General features: G+C 45.7%; 2 protein-coding genes across 2 annotated transcripts; one reads left to right on the top strand and one right to left on the bottom strand.

The window, feature by feature from the left end:
* Window positions 1–633: 633 nt before the first annotated feature.
* On the bottom strand, window positions 634–972 carry LOC120840007. Its single transcript, XM_040210437.1, has one exon. The coding sequence runs from the start codon at window positions 970–972 to the stop codon at window positions 634–636; it is 339 nt and encodes a 112-aa protein (XP_040066371.1).
* Window positions 973–3,992: 3,020 nt separating this feature from the next.
* Window positions 3,993–6,153, top strand: LOC120840006 (uncharacterized protein K02A2.6-like). Its single transcript, XM_040210436.1, has 4 exons — window positions 3,993–4,433; window positions 4,800–5,643; window positions 5,829–5,888; window positions 6,074–6,153. Exons 1-4 carry the CDS (start codon window positions 3,993–3,995, stop codon window positions 6,151–6,153), a joined length of 1,425 nt encoding a protein of 474 aa, XP_040066370.1.
* The last annotated feature ends 15,113 nt before the right edge of the window (window positions 6,154–21,266 follow it).

Raw genomic sequence — 21,266 nt, 5'->3', positions numbered from 1 at the left:
TGTCCACGAGATCTATCTTGTTTGGTTGTACACCAAAAAGTTCTGCCAGCTCCATAATAGGTTCTTTGAGCACTTGCAGGCACGCTCCCACAGACAGCCATGCCATGGCCTGCAATATCTTGTAGTTCGATGGTAGGTCCAGCCAAAGCTGTTAGCTTAACTGTGAATACAACGCAGTGCTGGCGTACCAAGTTGACTTCAGGAACAGCTGGCAGCGTGCTCACTAGTTTCTCGAACTCGTATCCCAAGTACGGCTTGGGATCTAGGTGACCATCAATGGGCTATCGATGTCCGCCGTTGGAGTGAGCACTTTGCTACATACCGTCTTTATCGGGAGTGTGAGGTCTTCAAGAAGCCTCGCAGGATCTGCGTCGTTCCTCTCGTAGGCCTTGTTGGCGCGCTGAACCTCTTGCACCAAGAAGTCTGCGTTCCTCAGAAGCGTTCCCTGAACAGCGTGGGAAAGTGCCAATTGCAACGAATGGCACATATGTCTTGCCATTATCAAGCTCAGGAGTTGCCACTCGCGCCTCATTGTCTTGAAAACACCGTTTACGTCCGTGTTCACCAAAGCGTTGTCAACTCCAATGTTGAGGAGACGCTTCATGTCAAGTCTCATGCGCATGAGGAGGCTTTTCAACGCCTGATGATAGCCACAGCCGTGCCATCGTCCAGTTTGTTTAACGCCATGAATATTCTCACAATGCTCTTCTGTGCAGCACTAAAGTACCGCACCACTACACCCAGCAACTTGGTAGTGAAAACATCTGTAGCCTCATCGCTGATCGGGCTGTATTTCGAGTCCCCAATGTCGGCCACCAAGAGCTCTACAAAGTGCGGAGAGAACAGGTTCACAATGATCTCCGTGCACTTGTTTCGCTGCATGCACAAGCCTGCTGTGCTTTTGCCGTCCATGAACTGTTTTTTGCAGAGTTTTGTCAGGTGGTCAGTCGCGAGGATCGCTAATGCTCGCATATGAACAGGCAGAAACCGGCCTCACTTTTGCCGCAAGAAGGCTCGGTTGCGGCTGGAAACTGCAGCCTCTTTCCTTAAGAACTGTAGTACGGTTTGGATGATTTCTAGTGCTTGGTGGTGGTGGCATGCTTTTTTATATCGGAAAGCTTCGCATAAAATTCGCTCCCACAATAGGCACAGGATGGTTTTGTGCTTTTGTTTTCCACAGAACGTAACCAGCCTTTAAACTCGGGTGAAGACTGCCAACTTTTTCTATAGTGGTGATTGTACTTGGGAGGCATAATAACGCTAGGTCCAGCAAGTTGGCAAACCTCAACGCTTGTGTTATTTGCGGAAACTAACCGCCGGCCGTCCCATTCCCAACAAGCTCGCCAAGGCGTTAGCGAGAAGATCCTGAACCAGGAGCAAAACAGCAAAAGACTGCATTGAATTCATGTAGCTACCAGTTTTTTTATAAACCCTCATCCTCAAAGGGGGGTTATCTTCGATAACCACACTGAAGTTGTCCTGGAGTTTAACCGTCGTGAGCAGGTTTGTTCCATAACTTGTCAAACAAAGCTGCTCGCGTCAATACCTGCAGTTTTTTTTTTTTTGCGACGTTCAAAAAGGATTTTACAAACACCTGCTACATAATCCCTGAAAAGGGGAGTGGTTCTATCGTGGTTTGAGAATGTCTTTGCATGACCGCTACCTCTCATCACCCTCACCCTCAACAGGAGGAAAAAAAAAATGAGTGACGTCCGGAGCAGTCATCTGAAAGCCACTGGAGAGTCTCTATGTAGCTTTAGTAACAACAATTTACCTAACTGTAAAAAAAAAGATAAAAGTCCTTAGTAAAGTTACCAAGACTCCAAAAAGACAGAAAAGTCGTTAGGACGACTGAAAACGCACTAAATTTGGCGACTTTCTTGCTAAGGTAACAGCACTGGCCCGCCGCAGCTCCGTGACATCAAGCCCACGTGTCGGGCTTGACATCGCGGAGCTGCAGAGGTGCTGTGATCGCGCCGGAGCTGGGTGGCAGAAGGGCGCGCGTTTTGCATGGATGTCGTAGCATTTCAACATGCGGCAAAGCTGTGTAGCTGTTAATTGCATCGAAAGGTACAGAAAATTCCTCGGAGTGAGCTTCCACAAGTTCTCGGCTGACTCTGAAAGGTGTAGAAGGTGGTAATATCCGCGGATCGAAAAGAATGGTCTTGGGACGAGGACGACCGTTTGTGTGGCAAGCACTTTCTTGAATGCAAGTGTGGTTCCATTTCAATCTCCGTCTCGAGGCTTGCTTATATGCAGGGAAACCGTTGTCTCATTGAGACCACCCAGATTTTGTTCCAACGGTGTTCGCGCACAAAGCACCGACCAAGCGCTCGTCGGTGGCTCGCTACCAGTGTTGGCGGCAATGCATTATTTTTTCTGTAACATAGTCATTTATACTCCTTACTTTTTGGGAGAGTAAAGAATAATGCGTAGCATAGTTATGTTAATCATTATATAATCTCCCCAAGACCTGAAAAAAGTAATTCTTTTTCACGCTTGCTTTCATGCTTCGTTTTATGTTCAGCCCGATGCTACGAGCTGATGGGATTAATTGAATAGCATCAAAAGCGCACCATCATGGTGTTTGTCATGTTTCTGTATCTGTTCTATCATCGATGAATGAATCATAAACAAGAAAGGTTCAGTGACTTCCTCTTTTGACGTTGCTTGATTTGTCCCGTTAGCTCGTAGCATCGGCTGCGTCTGGGCTTAAACTGATATGAAGTATAGGCGCCAAGTCATTAATTGTTGCACTACATTTCACCTACCTTCAACGTTTTGCTTGTCTTTTCCCTATTCAAAAAGTCCCACTTAAAAAAAACAAAAAACAATGCCCTGCCCTTTGTCCCAATGTCAAAAAATGCTGGCACAAAAAAAAGGCACCGCTATTGTTAAGTTATAAATAAAAAATGCATAAGTGACGTGTGTGTTACTTCACATCAATGGATGTAATGCATTCCTTTTATTTGCAAGTAACGAGTAACATATTTCATTACTTTCTTTCGGTAACACCTACACCACAGCTATAGTAAGTGGAAGGTGACCGGCGACAGAACAGAAAAAGCGTTACCTTTTGTCGTGCCTTGTGGTCATGAGGGTAAGAAAAATATCATACCTTGACTTAAAGACGCTGTGTGTATTTAATCAATTAGTAAATGCACTTCTGCAGACCCACAGTTTGCTGATCCCACCGGCAGCGCGGAAAGGGGCTCAAAGTAATTGTGTGCCTCGAGACCTGTACGCCTACACCATGTGGGCTGTGAAGTGGCGTGGCGAAAAAACTGAATAAACGTCGACGTTGTTATATATATATATATCGACATGTTAGTGGCGCCCTCTTAGTGGCAGTTTGCCCTCGTGAATAAAAAGTCAGGCCTAGCTGTGTGGGACACACACATGTTGGCGGCCCGTCTGAATCCATGGGTCTGGGTCTGATTCAATCGATAACAATCAATATATAACATGGTGTCAGAAGTGGGATTTCGCAACTCGGCAAACTCCCAGGAGAATACAGCATTCGCCTGAAACCGGATGTAAAGCCTACGGTGACTGCCCCTCGCCGGGTGCCAAGTGCACTCGAAGAAACTGTGAAGGCCGAGCTCACAAGAATGCAGGACAATGGCATTATCAAGGCCGTGACAGAACCAACTGACTGGGTTCATCCCATTGTCATCATCACAAAGAAAGATGGAAATGTGCGGATCTGTCTGGATCCAAGAAACCTAAATGCAGCAGTTAAGCGGCAGCACTACCGCATTCCAGTTCCAGAAGAACTCTCTGCGCGGCTATCTGGGTACACTCTGTTTTCAGTGCTTGATGCCAAAAGTGCATTTTGGCAGCTGGCTCTTGATGAAGAGAGCTCGTACCTGTGCACATTTGCAACACCTTGGGGTCGGTACAGGTTCCTCAGAGTTCCGTTTGGACTCAGCACAGCTCCAGAGCTCTTTCAGCAAGCCATTGACAGAATCTTCGAGCGCCAAACCATTGTGATGCCGTACTTTGACGACATCTTGGTAGCCTCTAGAACACAGAGTGACCATGCAACCCATCTGCGAAAGGTGCTTGAAATAGCACGCAACAACAATCTGAAGCTAAACAAGGACAAGCTCAAGCTGGGTCTGTCTACAGTAACCTACCTTGGTCACCAGCTTATCCGAGAAGGCATTGCTCCTGACCCTGAAAAGGTAAAGGCAATCCAGGCCTTACAACCACCAAATGACAAGGCAGAGCTCCTGCGATTTCTCGGAATGGCAACATACCTTATGAAGTTCATTCCAAACTTCTCAACAGAGACGCAACCTCTGCGTGAGCTCCTGAAGTCCGACGTGGCATGGCACTGGACTCGCAAGATGTCCAATGCATTCATGGAGATCAAAGACAACCTGACCACTGCTCCAGTGTTGCATTACTTTAATGCTGCGCGACCAATTGTGATATCAACCGAAGCCAGCTCATATGGAATTGGCAGCATCCTTCTGCAGGACGGACATCCAGTGGCATACGCATCAGCAGCACTAACGCCGGCACAGCAGCGCTACGCGCAAATAGAAAAGGAACTGTTGGCCGTAGTGTTTGCGTGTGAGCAGTTCTACTACTACATCTGTGGTCGAAGCGTCGTGGTGGAGACTGATCACAAGCCCCTCATCGGCTTGCACCAAAAGGAATTCTACAAAATCTCCCCCAGACTCCAACGCTTGCTCTTTCGTATCCAGCGTTTCACGGTGAAGCTAGTCCATGTGCCTGGAAAACACCTGACAGTTGCTGACACACTGTCTCGTGCACCTAATCCAGCGCAGACCATCAAGACAGTAGACGAGGAACATGGTGTCCTGGTCTGCACATTGGTTCACGCATCCACAGCAAAGCTGGCTGAAATCCAAGCTAGCACGGCAGCAGATGAGGTCTTGAAGCGTGTAACGACCTACATCGAGCACGGTTGGCCAAAGAAAATCTCAAAGGTCCACCCGTCAGTCAGACCCTTCTACTCAAGAAGAAGTGAGCTCTACATAACCGATGGCTTCATCTGCTATGGCGAACGACTAGTAGTGCCAGAAGCATGCAAGAAGGATGTGATCTCTAGACTTCACATGACCCATCGCGGCATTGTCGCATGCAAAAACCTGGCTTCCCAAAGCGTCTTCTGGCCTAGGATAAACCAGGACATCGAGGAGCTGATCAGCAGCTGTGAAGTTTGTCAACGCCACCAAGGAGCAAATCAAAGAGAACCACTTCTTGACCGAGACTTGCCAATACGCCCATGGGAGAAAGTAGCCATGGATTTCTTCTACCACGGTGGCACCACTTATTTGCTTGTGGTAGATTATTACTCGAAGTTTGTGGAAGTCAAGAAAATGTCGACTACAACGGCATCTGCTCTTATATCAGTGCTCAAGGAGCTGTATGCGTGCCACGGCACACCAAGTGAAGCTGTCAGTGACCAAGGCCCCCCATTTGATTCTGTGGAGTATAGAAGCTTCAACAAGGAGTGGGATATCGTCCACAACCCATCGTCACCACTCTTTCCGAGGTCCAATGGACAAGCAGAACGGACAATACAAACCATCAAGGCCACAATGACTAAGACTCTCTCCGAAGGAAAGGACTTGGCACTAGTGTTGATGACCTACAGAGCAACGCCAAGTAACGGTCTTCCATCTCCGGCAGAAATGTTGATGGGAAGAAGAATAAGGACTTTATTACCAGCCTGTCCAAGCAGCTTGCTGCCACACTATCCACACAAGTCATTCTCCAAGCAGCCTCAAGCAAGGCAGCGTGCACAGCATAAACATGCGGATCAGCATGCGAAAGAGATGCCTCCTTTTCAGAAGAACCAGCCATTTTGGTTTTGGCATGGAAAAAGTTGGAGAAAAGCAGTTGTGACACAGGTGGGTCCAGCTCCACGAAGATACCAGGTGACATCGCCAGATGGCCAGAGCTACGCACGTAACCGCCATCACCTTCGTGTGAGAATCGACTCCAGAGAGCCCAAGCCCAACCGGAAAGCTGACCCGAGGAAACCCCGACTGACGGCTGAGGACTACTATCCTCTAGACTCCTCGCCCACTGCCAGCACCTCCCTTCGTCAGTCCAATGCAACAGACTCGCCACCACAAGCTCAACCCCGCCAGACTCGCTCAGGAAGACCTGTGAAGATTCCATCAAGGTTCTTGTACTAAACCCAGTCGGACATTTTATTTTTGTGCATTTGTTACTTGTGTGGCGGCATGTTATATGTATATATCGACATGTTAGTGGCGCCCTCTTAGTGGCGGTTTGCCCTCGTGAATAAAAAGTCAGGCCTAGCTGTGTGGGACACACACATGTTGCGGCCCGTCTGAATCCATGGGTCGGGGTCTGATTCAATCGATAACAATCAATATATAACAGACGTGAGCCATTGATGTCGGTGCCAGTAACTTCACGTGGGAAGTCCAGCAGGTCTTGTTTGCGGCGTATGGATCATTGGAAGGCAATGCCATCCACACAGTTTGTCTTGACACCACTACCGTTCAAGGTCGGGTAGCGAGCTCAAATAGTCGGGCATAATATACGACATGTTGACAGGATGTATGACACACAAATAAATCTAGAAGCGCCTCTACAACGTCGACAACGAGCACACTCCACACAACGCAATGGCGAAAACAGAGAGCCTGGTTGCTTCTGCCCACGTAGCTACTGCGCATATGCGGCCTTACGGCAGTGTTGGTGAACAGCCGTGCCGGGTGTCGCTCTATAAAAGTCCCCTACACACACACACGAATGGTATGTATACATACATGTATGGCTCTGGATGAGAAAGGAAAAAACACCTGGTGCCTGAGCCTTCCTTTCCTTAATCCTCAAAGAGCATGCATTTTTATTTTTCTGGACACAATTTCAAAATAGATTTTTTAAAAAAACTGCCAAGTCTAAAAACCTTTGGCAGAGAGGAGCAACTCTAATGCATGGTTAATGTAGGTCTACATTATAAAAGCCTAATAGAGGTTTTTGATGTGCTAAGCGCGCATTTCGAGATATAACCAGCGGCTATGTTTCAATGGCACTTTGTGTATGGTTCTAGATTAAATTTGTGCATATGATCTGCTTTTCACATATTACTCAAACTAAATGTGTATAGAATAGAATGAACAAAGCCCATGCAAAAAGCAGTTTTTCCTTGTCTTGAAAATTTCCCACTGAGATTACTAGCATTTGCAGTGTCCAAATTCAATGCCCTGAGTGCACAGTGAGTGATTTAAAAGTAGTTAATGGGGAGCGTATGATGGAAACAGTTTGAGGGAAATAATCGCATTCTACATAATACCTTTTGTTTGCCTGCTATATATAAAAAGAAAAATCTGATTTTACACCAAACTTTTTTTTTTGGAACTGTTAATCTTTTATTTTTTTTTTAAACTGTGCCATTGCTCTCAAGTGATCCATGTGTACAACTTGAAAGTAAAGCGAGACTTGGTGCTATTATTTAATTTACTCTGCTAAAAAAAGTATACATGTTTTTAAATACTTTTACACAGATTTTATGTTTTTGTTTTATGTGTTGCATGAAATGGTATTTTACATACACAGGCATGTATATTTAGGCAGAAAAGAATGCTAACAATGCTGTATACCGTGCCACCTTTTGCACTTCTGTAAACTGTGGGGGGTACAGGCCCAGTCAGGCAGAAATGCCTTTTGCCACTACCTCCCTACCGGGCTTGGCCCGTTACAATCCCAATAAACTTTCACTTTCACTTCACTTACAGGTACCATGTCGTTGAGTTTCTAGCTGACAGCAGCACGTATGCTGTGCCCGATTGGTGGCTCGAAAAGTCGGAGAACCTGCTGTGGTGCCATTGGCCCCCCTACACCACCAAACTGGAGATTGTGAATGCGGTTAGGAGAAACGAGGCCATAACCCCCGATTGGAAAGCACTGAGAGTCAAAATTATTCATTCATACTGTAAGCACATAACTGTAATTTAATGTGACCCCGATATTCATGCAATTCCTCGTCATTTAGATACCCTAGAGCAGGCCCTCGCAAGGCTGGATCAGGCAGAGCATACGTCGAACCTTGAGTCTGACGCTCCGCCGCGGACACGAAGGAGAACGCACAAGAGGGTCGAATCCGACTCGGACGACAGTGAAGGGTACCATCATGGGGAGGGTAGGATATCTTTCTTGGATTTCTTTTATACTTTAATAGAGTATTTTGCTGACCTAGTTATTTTATCATGATGCAAAATTAAAATCTCACAAGTAAGACACTGGACACGAGGTAGAAAGGACAGGTGCTGTCTACTACTACTTGTCTCATGTCCCTTTGGCACTATTTTAATTTTTAATTTTGCCTAATTTTCTTTTTATATTGCTTGCAGCCATATTATCTCCAAATTGTATAGATTTTTCTCATGAAGCACACCTTCACAATGTCAGGTTCACGCAACAACAGTACAGTCGACTCTCATTAATTCAAACTCTCTTAATTCAAACTTGTGGATAATTCAAACTAACATGTGGGTTCCATCCTATGCGTCTCTATGGGAGGAAACTCCCGGTAATTCAAACTTTGCTTTATTCAAACAAAGTTTCGGTCCCCTTCAAGTTTGAATTAACGAGATTCGACTGTACTTCGACTTAGTTATGTGGGACAACCCAGACACTGTTTCCACATGCAGTGCCACCCTCCCCCAAAGGTTGGCCTCCTATCATCCAAACCATTATGAGTTTAGAGACAACCGCTTTCTATATGAGTTGTGCAACTGAGTTGATCTATAGTCAGCAGTGTTGGGAAGTATTTTAACTACATTGGAGTTAAGATACTACTTCAGGTAGGTTTAGAAAACTTGTACTTTACTTGAAGTACATTGTCTCAGTATATACTTGTACTATACTTGAGGTATTTTTTCCTGTGTTTTCCGAGGAAAGTACAATTTTTGACCTTAAAGTACACTCCCGAATTTGGTCTTGCTAAATTTGTATCGCAAAATGATGCTTTGTCAACTCTGAAGAAATTTTGGGATGGATATTCTACTCATTAGATACGCAAGGAAACGACGCATCGCTCCGTTTGTACTGGGGGGGGGGGGGGCGGCTTTCCCAGCATTGAGATCTCGCTACTTCTCGCTCAGTCAGCGCAAGCGACGATGTTAGAAAATTAAGAGGGGACACTCCTCCACGAGACGATTGCTTGAGGAAGTTACGGGGTTGACGTCATGATCTCTCCTAGCCCATTTCACCCCCTTGGGCGCAAGCCAGTGCAAGTGCCACCAAAATCAGAAGTAGGAGGGGCATCTGAATTTGTCGCCATTTCGATAAATAATTACTCTGTAGCCACTCGACGTTATCCAATATTCGCCGCCACTTCCGAGAGACACAGATGCACCGCGATCACCCCTGGGACAACGCATACCAATTTAAAAAGGCACTGTATAAGGAAATCAAAGGACACAACAAAAGAGGGCAATAAAATGTACTTGTACTTAACTTTTTTGTATTTATAGTACTTCACGCACATTGCACTCGGTCTACTCACTACTTTACTTGAAGTGCATAACCTCCAATTTACTTTGTACTTTACTTCAGGTACTTTGTAGATGTACTTTACACAGCACTGACAGTAAGTGAAAGGTTAAGAACCACGAAACAGCTTCTGCCGTAAAGCCCTCCCTTCTTTCCATTTTAGCAGAGCGAACGCTGCAGAGGAGGTAAGGAGGGACTCGTTCCCTCTGCAGTGTTTGCCCAGCTAAAGTGAAAAGAGTGCAGGGCGCTTTGTGGAAGGAGCTTGTTCTGGGTTCTTTACCTGCTCCCAACTGTAGTAACGTTGGGTTTAGCAATCAAACAGGGCATAGCATGGACGTCACACCAGCTTCCATCGTGGTGGTCTTCTTGGAGAGTGTATACCATCTGCAGCATACATTTAGTGCCCCCACATTTGATTTTTGCAAGAAAATGTAGAAATGGTCACTACAAGGGTGCGTTAATGGGGACTTTTAGCAAACCGTTACCATGTTCTGCGTACCTCACTACTGGAGCCTTTGAAGCATGCTTTTAAGCGCGTGTCTTGCACTCACAATATCATTCGGACACACGCTTAAAGGGAAACTGACAGGATATTTATGCTCGTCGAGGTTTTAATTTGTACATGACATATGAGAGCCCAACCACCCAGAAAACAATTCGTGGCTCGAAATTCGTTTTCTTATCGCCCGGAAACTGACGATCTAGAACCGGCCGTTGTGAGGCGCTCGCTCTTTTTTCAGTGGTCACGAGTCGTTTTTTATGGTTTAGACACAACCACCAAATATAATCAAAGTCGTGGGTCATTGAAGGCATGCACACAGTATTAGAAATAGTAAAGAAATATGATATTCATTTTTTGTGACTTCCAAAAAGCTGCAAAAACCTTGATGGGAGAAAAAAAAGTTGCACAGCCGCGTGGCTTCCGCCAACTCTCTCCTCCTCTATGTTCTTCCTCCCCAGTCAGTTTCGGTTTCGAGCAGTTTTGTTTTGTTTTTACTTTGTTAATAATATATGCGACACTGTAGCAAAATATTGATTGGGTAGTCTTCTCACACCGCAATGAATCGCCTGGCAAAAAAAATTAATTTTGAGGAGTGTCAGGGTCTCTTTTAAAAGCATGCTTCAAAGGCCGTGGTAGTGCGTAGCGCGGGATGCGGTAACGGTTTTCTAAAAGTCTCCTTCGTCACATGCAGGCCATGCACGCACTGGTCAAATCACACCCTCAAAGCAGTGAAACAAAAAGGTTACTACACATTGTAGACTGCATTAACCTACAGAACTGCGTGCAGTCGAAGGTTTATGTGAACTTTTTTGTTTTTCATATGTTATTTTCAGCTCCATTAATTCCACCACTCCCTGTGCCGCCACCAATCCCGGTACCAGGTCAGTTGTAGTTTTATTATTAAAACTATTTTAGAGCTCTTTCACCTCAAGTGAAAATGGAGGACCAGTGAAGCTGTTACCTTTACGACGTCTAGAACGATTCCTAGAGGACGACCTCAAGTACGACTTCTAGGATGACCTCAAGGACGACTTCTAGGACGATGCCTAGAGGCCGACTCCAAGGATTACCTCGAGGGTAACGCCTAGAGAACAACCTCAGGGACAGCTTCTGAGACAACCTCGAGGACGATGCCTAGACGACTTCGAGGACGACGCCTAGAGGACGACCTCAAGGACGACTTTTATGACGACCTTGAGGACAGCGCCTAGAGGACGACGCCCCTAGGACGACCTCAAGGACGACTTCTAGGACAACTTCTAGGACGATGCCTAGAGATGATAACAAGGGATCAGAACTTCACTATCTAATAATACCAGGGAAGGCTGAGGGGGATCGGTGGCCGAGTGGGCTAGCGCACACCTGCTCGGAGCACGTGGAGCGAAAGCTCGCACTGCGGAACCCAGGGATCCTGGGTTCAATCCCCGCCCCTGCCCGTTTAGTTTTGGATGAGCATCGTACCGACGTGCGATCGTGTTTCACTACCGCGTTATGCACGTTGAAGACTCCAGGCTGGCGCTTCTACTGCACTGGCTAAATTTCTCATCTACAGCTGGAAGACTCGTCGCCCGTTGAGGCAGACCAAGTTCTAGGCTGTATGAACATACTCGCAACCCAATTTTTTTTTAGGAAGGCTAACTCACTCTGGTTGCCCCCTCTTTGTTTCTATTTAATCATACTTGCCACGACCGATGGGGAGTTTTCTGTCGATATGTCAGGACACATTTTTTCTGAGACCCTAGCATATAACAGCTTCCCTGTAAAACTGTCAGGAACGTACATTGTCCCCTTTCTAACAGTTCCCCAAACTGAAGGGTACGACCCGGCGACGTACTTCAGCCAAGCTGCAGGCTCATCACACATGGGTGAGACAAGTTGCATTTTATTTTGATATTCTGATGAATATTTATGTATCCTTTAAAATTATATATTGCCTATAGGGTATGTACCATTCCTGACTGTCATGCATTTGGAGGTGGTGCTCATGCAGCAAATGGGGATGGTTATACGTCCAAGAGCTGCATTCAAATTGTATTCAAAAATGCATTCAAAATTTTCTTTCTGTAACACCTTCACACAGTTAGTATTCATGCAAGAGCCTCCGGATTTATTCCTCTGGCTATCTGTGGTGGCCTCATGCATTACAATTAAGGTTTAAATAGCCTAACTATCATGTTACTTGGCAGTACCCCGAAACGCCCCCGAGGAGCTACCTACCTACCACACCCTGCGTCCACCACGTACAGCTGAAGGAGGTGAGAAAGTGGAGGCAACCTGTGAATTTTCATGATGCGGAAAGCTGCCACTCGTAGACAGATTTGCAGCTTTTCAATGTGATGTTTGTTTTTTGGCATAATGAGTAGGGGAGATCAAGTTCAAAACAGGGAGATGGGAGAGGACAGGTGAAATAAATTTTACATTGCACTAACAGCTCTGTAGCATTCCATTTTCATTTCATTGCTTTTGGACTGGATGTTTCAAGGATTCCAGCCATGAACTTAACCATGCAAAACATGTATACCGCTATAAGCTTGGTAATGATGTCCGACTCTGCAGGCCAGGCACCTTTCAATAATCATGCCACCACCTGCTCTGTATCAAGTTATCTGGCAGCTACTCGCATTAAAACAAATTTTGAGGTTTGAAATTGAAGGAATATATTTGTAATTCTGATTATCAATTGCCTTTTGTAATATATGTTATTTTAAAAGGTTGTGCCTAATGCACTTTAAGGTACTGAGCATGCGCCCAGTGTCACGTTCAGAGGGCCGAAACTGCTCAAGGACAATAAGAAAGGGGACGAAAAGAGGGTGGTTTTTTTGTTACCTTATTGTCCTTGGTGAAAATGCCAGGATAAAAGGGGACTATTCCTTTAGGTCTTGCCTTCGCAAAGCTTGATGACGTAATTGTTAGATTGAAACCACCCGTCTGACGACATAAACTGTCAAAGAGCAGATAATTGGGCTAGTTGGTAACTAAACATCTAAACGGTATTAGCTTACACGTAGAGAGAAGAGCAGTGAGGGAAGTACTGTGCCCAATTGCGCCGTCAACGAATGTCTGCTACGTCTTGCAACAAAGCGCCATTTTTTCTAAAAATTACGCCACACCTGCGCCAAGATGGGCAAAGCGGAGAAGAGAATAAAGGAAGATATTATTGGTCGACTCTAATATTTAAAGCAGGCAGAAGAAACAAAAATGGTACAAATATGTATTTCAATCACAACGTCTCTACTCAATGTATAGTTTGTTTTATTTGAGGTCAGGGTTCAGTCGAAAGCTCAAACACATACAACTTAAAGGCGCTAGTCGCGGAACATTCGCTGCACTTGATTCGTTTAGTCAATGAAAGACAACGCACAGGAAAGTGGACGAATGCCATGAAATCGCTCTTTGACGTTGGTTGGTCCCATTGGCTCGCAGCTGCGACTGCGCTTTAAATTAAGGTGAAACAAAGTGCTGAAATTGCTCGTCTACCGTGCTGGTTGGTTGATGCGTTGTTGGATTGATCGCCGACATCGTCTAAATTTCCAGACTATTTCGGCGATGTCAGGAGCTAAAAGTCTCGAGAAAATTTTACAAAATAGTTAGATGGTGGATACTGTGATAAGACAGAACCAGGGTCTTGCACTCTTGATGAGATCACTTAATTATCATGTCTGCCGCATGTCTCTCTGCCGCCTTGGACCGGCATGCGTGTGTCGAGCTTCACCGCTTTGCACCAGAGTGTTAGGTGCAGCGGCTGACATGGGTGAGTGCGTGGGTTAGCGCGATAGGTTCAGTAACTATGCTCAGTACTATCCCAGGTCTACTTCTTTTTTCTTTGTTTTGGTGGTAGGTTGATTTTCAAACTTAAAAATCTGCGCTGAGAAAAAAAAAAAAGAAAGCCAGTTTGTATTTGAGCAAATCGTAGTTAAGGTCGTTCCTGTGCTGTTGTCGATGGAAAGAACAGCAAACTTTGACCTCTCTCTGGTTCCAAAGCTGCTAAGGAGCAGTGTCACTTGCACAAGTATAGGCTTTCGTGATATTGTCACGAATGGCGACTTATGAGGCGAAGAATAACCACTAAATGTTTAATGGGGCGAGCTTGCGCCCAAAACAATATAGAAGTAAGTTAGCGTCGCGGGCGTCGATGTTGGTGATACAGCAGGATCGAGCGCTGGAGTGAGACTGACTGCGGCTCGTCGCACGGAGCTCCTGACGTACACGCAAGGGCATCTGGAACAATCGGAGTAAAAGGTTCGGCGTATAGAAGATTCGGACCTCGAACAAGCAACAAGGTTCTCGAATTTACCCAAAATCTAAGTTGAAAGAATAAATAAAAGACTCGTCGTTCCCAGGAATCGAACGCTGGGCTTCCGCACGAAAGTCAAGCGTGGTAACCACTCGGCCACGCACGTGCTCACTCGCCCACGTGTGTGGCAGTATTTGTGGGTGGCTGTTTTGGCAGCCCATAAAATTATAGTCTTGAGCTTAGTAGGTTCACAAAAACTTGGGGGGACGCATTTTTGTTGATCAACTACCTGGTTTCTGCAGGCATTTTTCTGAACTTTTATATGTAGGATATATAACAACTGGCTGTAAAAGTGCGAGGAGAAAAGATTTATACCAACCTAAGCTTTGCGCTATGATTAATTTTTAGGAATGGTTTGAGTACCCATTGTGAAAGGAACCCTCTCTGTCTAGTATACCTATTTCTAAAACGAAAGCTTGTGTGCATTTGGCACCTTACCTATACTTATTACAAAAAGTAATACGTAATATGCTTCGCTATCAAAGAGGAACCCTCAATCATCATCAGATATTAACCCACTGAGTGATGCAATCACTTTATATTATTTTTAAGCGATGTGCGCACTGACGTTGGTATCTGCTCCAGAAGAATGAGTGACTGCTTCAAACCAATGTTTTGCAAGCTAAAAAAAGGTCAAATGTCACTTTCATCACTGGAAGAGAGAAGAGACAGGATAGTGCACTTCTCTTCTCTCTACGTGTGCGCTAATACCGTTTAGATGCCTGATGACAGTTCAGCACGGCTTATAGATTGGACACAAAAACTGCGTGATCACTCGACTTTGGCTCATAACAATCAATGCCTCGACGGACACTGGGGTAGTGGCTTGTGTCTAACCACTGTGGCGGTGAGATTAGCCAAACCACAGCCAAACTCTAACAAGGCCTGGAACTCAGCACGTGTTTTCTACTCTTCCAACCCCAGCGGGTATGAATAACGTTGGCAACATAGGGTGGGCATCGGGCCACTTGGTCGCTTCTTCTGGCTCCGAATCGAGGGGATGAGTGATGCTCATACTTATTGAATTTCTTTGGCAACTGCCTTTGCCTAGAAAAAAACCAAAAAAACTTAGGCAAGTTTATTCAGTTATTAACGTTTGGGAGTGAATCTAAGTAGCAGGGCCGAAACCAGGGGGGGGGGTTAGGGGGTTCTGACCCCCCCCCCCCCGAATTTTTTTTCTGAGTACGGCCCTGGTCGGTGCACTTGCAGCCAGCCGATTTTAATCTCCACCTCTGCGCACGCGCAGTGGCGCCGGTCGGCTACCGGATACCAAACCGGGACCGGTTCTCCGGTTTGCTGCAACTCTCCATTATATGCCACCGATGCACATGATTCGTAGGCGAAAATAAGACAATAGACACTTTCAAAATGGCCGCCGATGTCCACGAAAACCCCCCCGAAATTTTTTTCTGGGTACGGCCCTGCTAAGTAGTATTTAGCAAAAGCAAAAAAAAAAAATGGTTTCATGGCTTCTTTAGTGCATATGTGCCCGTGTTGCATTGGGCTCTTACCCGCTACTTTTTAAACGTTTTGAAAATCAGGAAAGGGCATATCAAGTGCTGACCCTATGCTTCAGTGCTCACCGGGATGGCTAGGTTGGGCATTTTCATGTATACGTTTTAAAAGGTCACGAAAATGACGTAATGGCGTCTGATTGTTGGAGGCGATTGACACCACCAATCAGGCTCCATTACGTCACTTGTGTGACCTTTTAAAAAGTGCATGAAAAATCTTGAGCCATTCCACTCTGTGAAGGTGGATAACCAGCAAAGCTGTTTAGCACACGTTACAGACATGACAAAGAATTTTGAACAAAGGTACGAACACATTTATTGTCTTGATCAGTGGTCATCAATAAAGTGAAAATGGTCTCCGACAACACTTGCAGCGCACGAGTCCGCTTTGAAGGATCCTGCACATTGCCGATGTTGGTCAAGTCGTTGTCAAACCAGAACTAATCACACACCTTACAACTACTACATTGAAACTGTCTGTCCAGAAAGTCCCTTTTGAATTTAGCGTATGCTCCATAAAAGTTGTCCAATTTTGCAGCACAGTACCTGTGTCTTTGCAATGCGTTCTCTGCCCCGCAATGTTCGTTGTCGCAGGGCGGAAAACGCATCTGGTACAAGCAGTACGAGCCTGGTGCTGAGATCTTGATCACCATTGGTCTTGATTTAAAGTTTGATTTGCACAGGCACAAACGCACAACAGGACCGCCCCCCCAGGAGAGCGGAAAGAAACTAGGCATGCAAGCACTCGGTACTGCGACAAAGAGAGGGCACTGCGAGGTTTTGTTGACACACATAAAAAATCCACGGAACCCTAGTCATAAACAGCTTCGCTGTAAAAATTGTCTAACCTAGCCATCCTGGCTAACTGCTCCTATGTGCCGGTCACTTCCATAAGTACACCGGCGCACGGCGGCAAAGATTGACCTGTGCTCACTGGTGCCAAGCGATGTGGCCCACGCTATCATTTGTTCCTTCTGCAGTTTTTGCTCTCAGACTTAGAAACGAGCACCTATCTTCCAGTTCTTAAGGTTACCAACATACGGATGCATGCACCTAATTTCTCCGTATTCAAAAGCCGCGTTTCGTACGTCATCTTGAGGAACAGGATCAGTCACTGTCCCCATTCGTTTGCGTGCAGACAATAAGTTATTGGCATAGTTTTTTGGTATCTGTGAAACAAAGATGCATAGTCTGTGACTCCGTAGACGATAGAAGTCAATAAGTTCGACCAGGGACATATTAGGGTCCCATAAACCCTTTGCTTACTATGCTTCTATCCCTTTCAAAGTCGTCCCGGCGTCATCTACCGGAGTCCAATTTAGGTCTCTGCGACAGCGAGAGCGGGATGTAATTTTCGTAGTCGCCACAACAGCGGAGCGACGTAAGACTGTTCGCAAACGGTTCGTCTGCTATAAAACACCATTTGCAGATGAAAATGGAACAAGAAAACACCGTAAGTTGTCTGCTAACAAACTGAGAAAAAAGTGTATTGTCTGCTACTAGCTGAGTACCACGGTAAAGTGATATCTGGCACAGACTGAAATAATGATTGTCTGCTATTTACGGTGAAACGACTTGAGATTACCAAAGGGAGCAAGGGGTGTCAATCGCTTTCAACGTGAAATAGCATCAAAATAGCTGACAGTCAAAATTTTGGCTCGCGTCTGCTTTCACTTTTCCACGGCAGTCAATTTGTAATAAATAAAAACTTTTTCTTTTTTAGTTTTTATCACACGATTTGCAGTGTTTTCTTGATTCATTTTCGTCTGCGAGCAACGATTCAATACAGACAAACCGCATTATTTGTTTGCGTTAACTGTCTGCGAATGATGTTTTAGCCCGCTCTGTTTGGGTCAAGTTAGATATCGCTCTTGCGGTGACCAGAATCATCTTCGCAGCCGATCAGTGTTATTTCTCGAGCATTGCCTCAACTGCACATCAAATAAAGACCGGTATGTATAAAAATTAAAGTTCCACACGTTTGCCTAGTATTTCAGCGGACACAGTCGATTATGACAGAAAAAGACTCAAGCGAGCCGGAAAACACTGCCTTTGCGCAAGGAAGTATATAGGGCGAAAGTTCAACATTGTGGTGTCCGGCGAGGCTTTGAGCTAGAAGTACGTCATAAGTGAGAGAGGCGGGATATCTACTTCGCACGTCCACCTTCCAGCACGCGCTAGCATGCTTTATGGTGTGCTTTGGCTGCACATACACGCTCAAGGCGCTCGACATGCCGAAGTGTTATCGAAGGTAGAAAGTTTGCCTTCGCTGTAGACGGAAGCACTGAAGCTGAGCCTTTCTTCCCTTTATATTCTGTCTGTGACTAATAGCAGTCAATGCCCACTCAGTGAGCTAACTGTTTGTTAGATCTCCTAGGTCAAAAAGAACAACTCAAGAAGATCACGGACCGTATCAGAAGTCTAGAGGAGTCTTTTGCAGGTGACTTGTAATCGCATGCCTGATTTATAAAATGTAGCTTCGCAGACATGTCAGCTCCCAGCTCACATGCAGATCTTACAGTCAAAGATGAAAGGAATAATCTTCATATTAACTTTATTATGACACAGTAACTGAAAAATGATATTTGTCATTATAGCCTAGCAAAAAATCCAACTGAATATATCTAGGTCGCTTGCGAACTCCCAGTTTTCTAGAACAGTGTTATGATGATGATAGTCACATTGTAAAGATTGCCCAGCCCCCAAAAAGTGCCTCCCGTCTCCCTGTAGGCGCGTTCATACAGGCCAGTGGCGGACCCAGGAATTTTTTTGCGGGGGCGGGGGCGGGCGGGGTTGAGGTATTTGGAATTTATGACTTGGGGCCTCCGAAGCTCCCTCCCTGGCTACGCCACTGACACCAGCTTTCACGATAAAGGCCCATTCACACACTTGTTACCGAGTACGACTGAGAGAGACAACACCGGTTTTTAAGCATCTTAAGACGTCTTAGGACCAGTGATTTCCCTAAACCTCCCCTACGTGGGTGCACTCCCCCCCCCCCCTCTCCCTACCCCCCTTAAAACCTAGACACCCCCCTAATTTTAATTCCTAGGGAAACCGGTGCTTGGGACCAGCTCTGCAGCAGCGCACCCAGTCCTAAGACGTCGCAAGAGGCTTAAAAACCGGTCTTGTCTCTCTCAGTCGTTCTTGGTTACAAGTGTGTGAACGAGCCTTAATTTGGCAAACTGTGAAGGCTATGGTCAATGCAACCCAATAGGAGCGTTGGAGCGACGCACGTGACACCACTCGACCGGAGCGTTTGTGTCACTGTGCGAAATGCGAGAGCCGGAGGAACTGGCTGTCATCTGCTTTCGAAGTGTTGTTTGCTAGGAAACCTTCCAGCTTCAGATGGACGTCCACCGCCACAACGTTGTCGTCTGCTAGAGGAGCTAGTGCTTCGGGAACAGTTCATGAGAAACCATACGCTCAATTTATCTATGAATCTGTAACGGGTGCTAATGCATGGTCAATGATTTGAGCGGCAGTGGTTGATTACATGGCTGTCATCGTGCAAAAGCGATGTTCTTCGTGGAAAAGGGTTGATGCAAATGAAAATATCAATGAGAAGGAATCTGTCTACATCTTCCTTCTGCATTGGGTCAGCTAGCAACTGCCTGAAAAAACTTCGTTTTTTTGGTTTTGCTTTCTGCAATGGTCGCTTTTGTGATGAAAGTTATCGCGCGAGTGCTGCACATTGCCGGTGTGAACATACCTAATAAAAAAAAAGATAAATATCTGAATAAAACATAAAACGCGCGTATATAAATTAATATTTCTTCAGCTGGATTTGGCACTGGTGCCATTGCAATTGGCAACACTAATTTGTTCCAGAACAAAAGTTGCACAGAAGTGTTACTTTGATAAACATTGATACTGCCACGCGAGGTGGAGTGGTGAAGGATATAATCCACTGAGCACAAGATGTCTCATAGCCGGCTTGAAATGGCTCGACTAATTGCTAGAGACGTATTGGGCTACGCAAGACGTCTAAAGACATCTTTACAAGACGTCTCAAGGTACCTTGACGTAGACGTCTATAAGACATCTTTACAAGACGTCTCAAGAAATCTTGACGTAGACGTCTAAAAGACATTTCAAAGAGATGACTCGCATCTTGGGCGTCTTGTAGCTGTCTCTAAGATGTCTAGGAGACGCCTTGCAAGACATCTTGTAGCCCAAAAGAGAGGAAGCGTCATGAGGTCTACAGAACGGCTACAAGATGACTCCAGACGTCTTAGGCTATATCACGTCTTGCCGAGACATCTTTAGACATCTTGCTCGTCTTGCGAAGATGTCTTTAGACGTCTAATAGACTACTTTAGCCATTTAATAGACGACTTCGTGTTCAGTTGGTAATATATAGAAGTTTGAACTGCGCCTCTTGCCCATTTTATGCAATCTCTATGATCCGTAGCTTTCACCGTTACAAAAACACAACCTCTCCTTCATCTAAATCAGTGGCTTTATGAACCTTGACGAGATAATCAGCTGTTAAACTTCTTTTGACAGTGTGGTCCGAGATTTGCAAGATAACTGTGGCGGCATTTTTCCTGGACCATTCACCCTTTGCGCTGATCGAACCTAATGCGAAATAAAGTTTTTTTCGTGTTTCTTTTTTTGGAGGGGAAGGGGGGTAGCATTGCACATTCAAATTCGGAGTTTATCGGATAAATTCGAATTGACAATATTTTGACTGGCGGGCGTTATTTTGATTTATCCGAAAACACCGAAGCCTACTTATATATATAAGCTAGTAAATACGAGCTGTGCCAACACCACCTAGATAAGCCCCTCCGCAATGTGATCGCACCATCATCCCAGTCAGATTGATAGAGGCCTGAGATTGGGCACGAGGGCTGCGTCGGAGTTCGGCTGGGGCTTGTGTTCAATCCACGTGTCGAAGGCTGACTGTGATGACTTTTCATGAACGGAGAGGAGGCAATGCGGAGGTTTTGATTATTCTAGGTGGTGTTGGCTGTGCTCATTCAGCAGGACGTGTTTCGTGCTGTACACGGCTAGTAGTACGCCGGGTCGTCGGGCTGGTGAGCCATCGGAAGGCAAAGAGAAGCTACCCCGCTTGGTCCATGCAGTGCGAGTGCGGCTACGGGACGGCCATCTTGCATGCGGCGAAATCGCGTTCTCGCAAGCGTTGCGGAGGCTGGAGTCAGCATGCTGAACACACGTTTTCTACTCCTTCGTTGTCATTTGCCAAAGAATTTTTTTTAAAACCCTGTGTAAGCGGTAAGACTTGCCGTTGAGAACATGTGGAAATTTTTACGGAAGCGCAGTGCCACAGAAAAAATGCACAACCTGTCGAAAGAAAGTTGAGCTGGTTTCGCGGCGTGATGAAAGCTTCCTTGGCATGCTGAAGTGGTGCGTCTCTGTGCCTTCGCACGTACGCTTGGATACCGATCAAGAATCGACGCCGTGTGGATGTGTTTTGCAA

Source organism: Ixodes scapularis, unplaced genomic scaffold (assembly GCF_016920785.2).
Source record: "Ixodes scapularis isolate PalLabHiFi unplaced genomic scaffold, ASM1692078v2 PGA_scaffold6__148_contigs__length_123643588, whole genome shotgun sequence".
NCBI classification, from domain to species: domain Eukaryota; kingdom Metazoa; phylum Arthropoda; class Arachnida; order Ixodida; family Ixodidae; genus Ixodes; species Ixodes scapularis.
The sequence above is the reverse complement of the archived record's forward strand: the minus strand, read 5'-3'. Positions and strand labels throughout refer to the sequence as shown.

Coding starts and splice junctions, on each gene's coding strand:
- LOC120840006 (XM_040210436.1), top strand. CDS start 3,993: ATGCCGTACTTTGACGACATCTTGGTAGCCTCTAGAACACAGAGTGAC. Junction 4,434..4,799: donor TTAATGCTGCGCGACCAATT/GTGATATCAACC, acceptor AATCCAGCGCAG/ACCATCAAGACAGTAGACGA. Junction 5,889..6,073: donor GAAAAGCAGTTGTGACACAG/GTGGGTCCAGCT, acceptor GCCCACTGCCAG/CACCTCCCTTCGTCAGTCCA.
- LOC120840007 (XM_040210437.1), bottom strand. CDS start 972: ATGCGAGCATTAGCGATCCTCGCGACTGACCACCTGACAAAACTCTGC.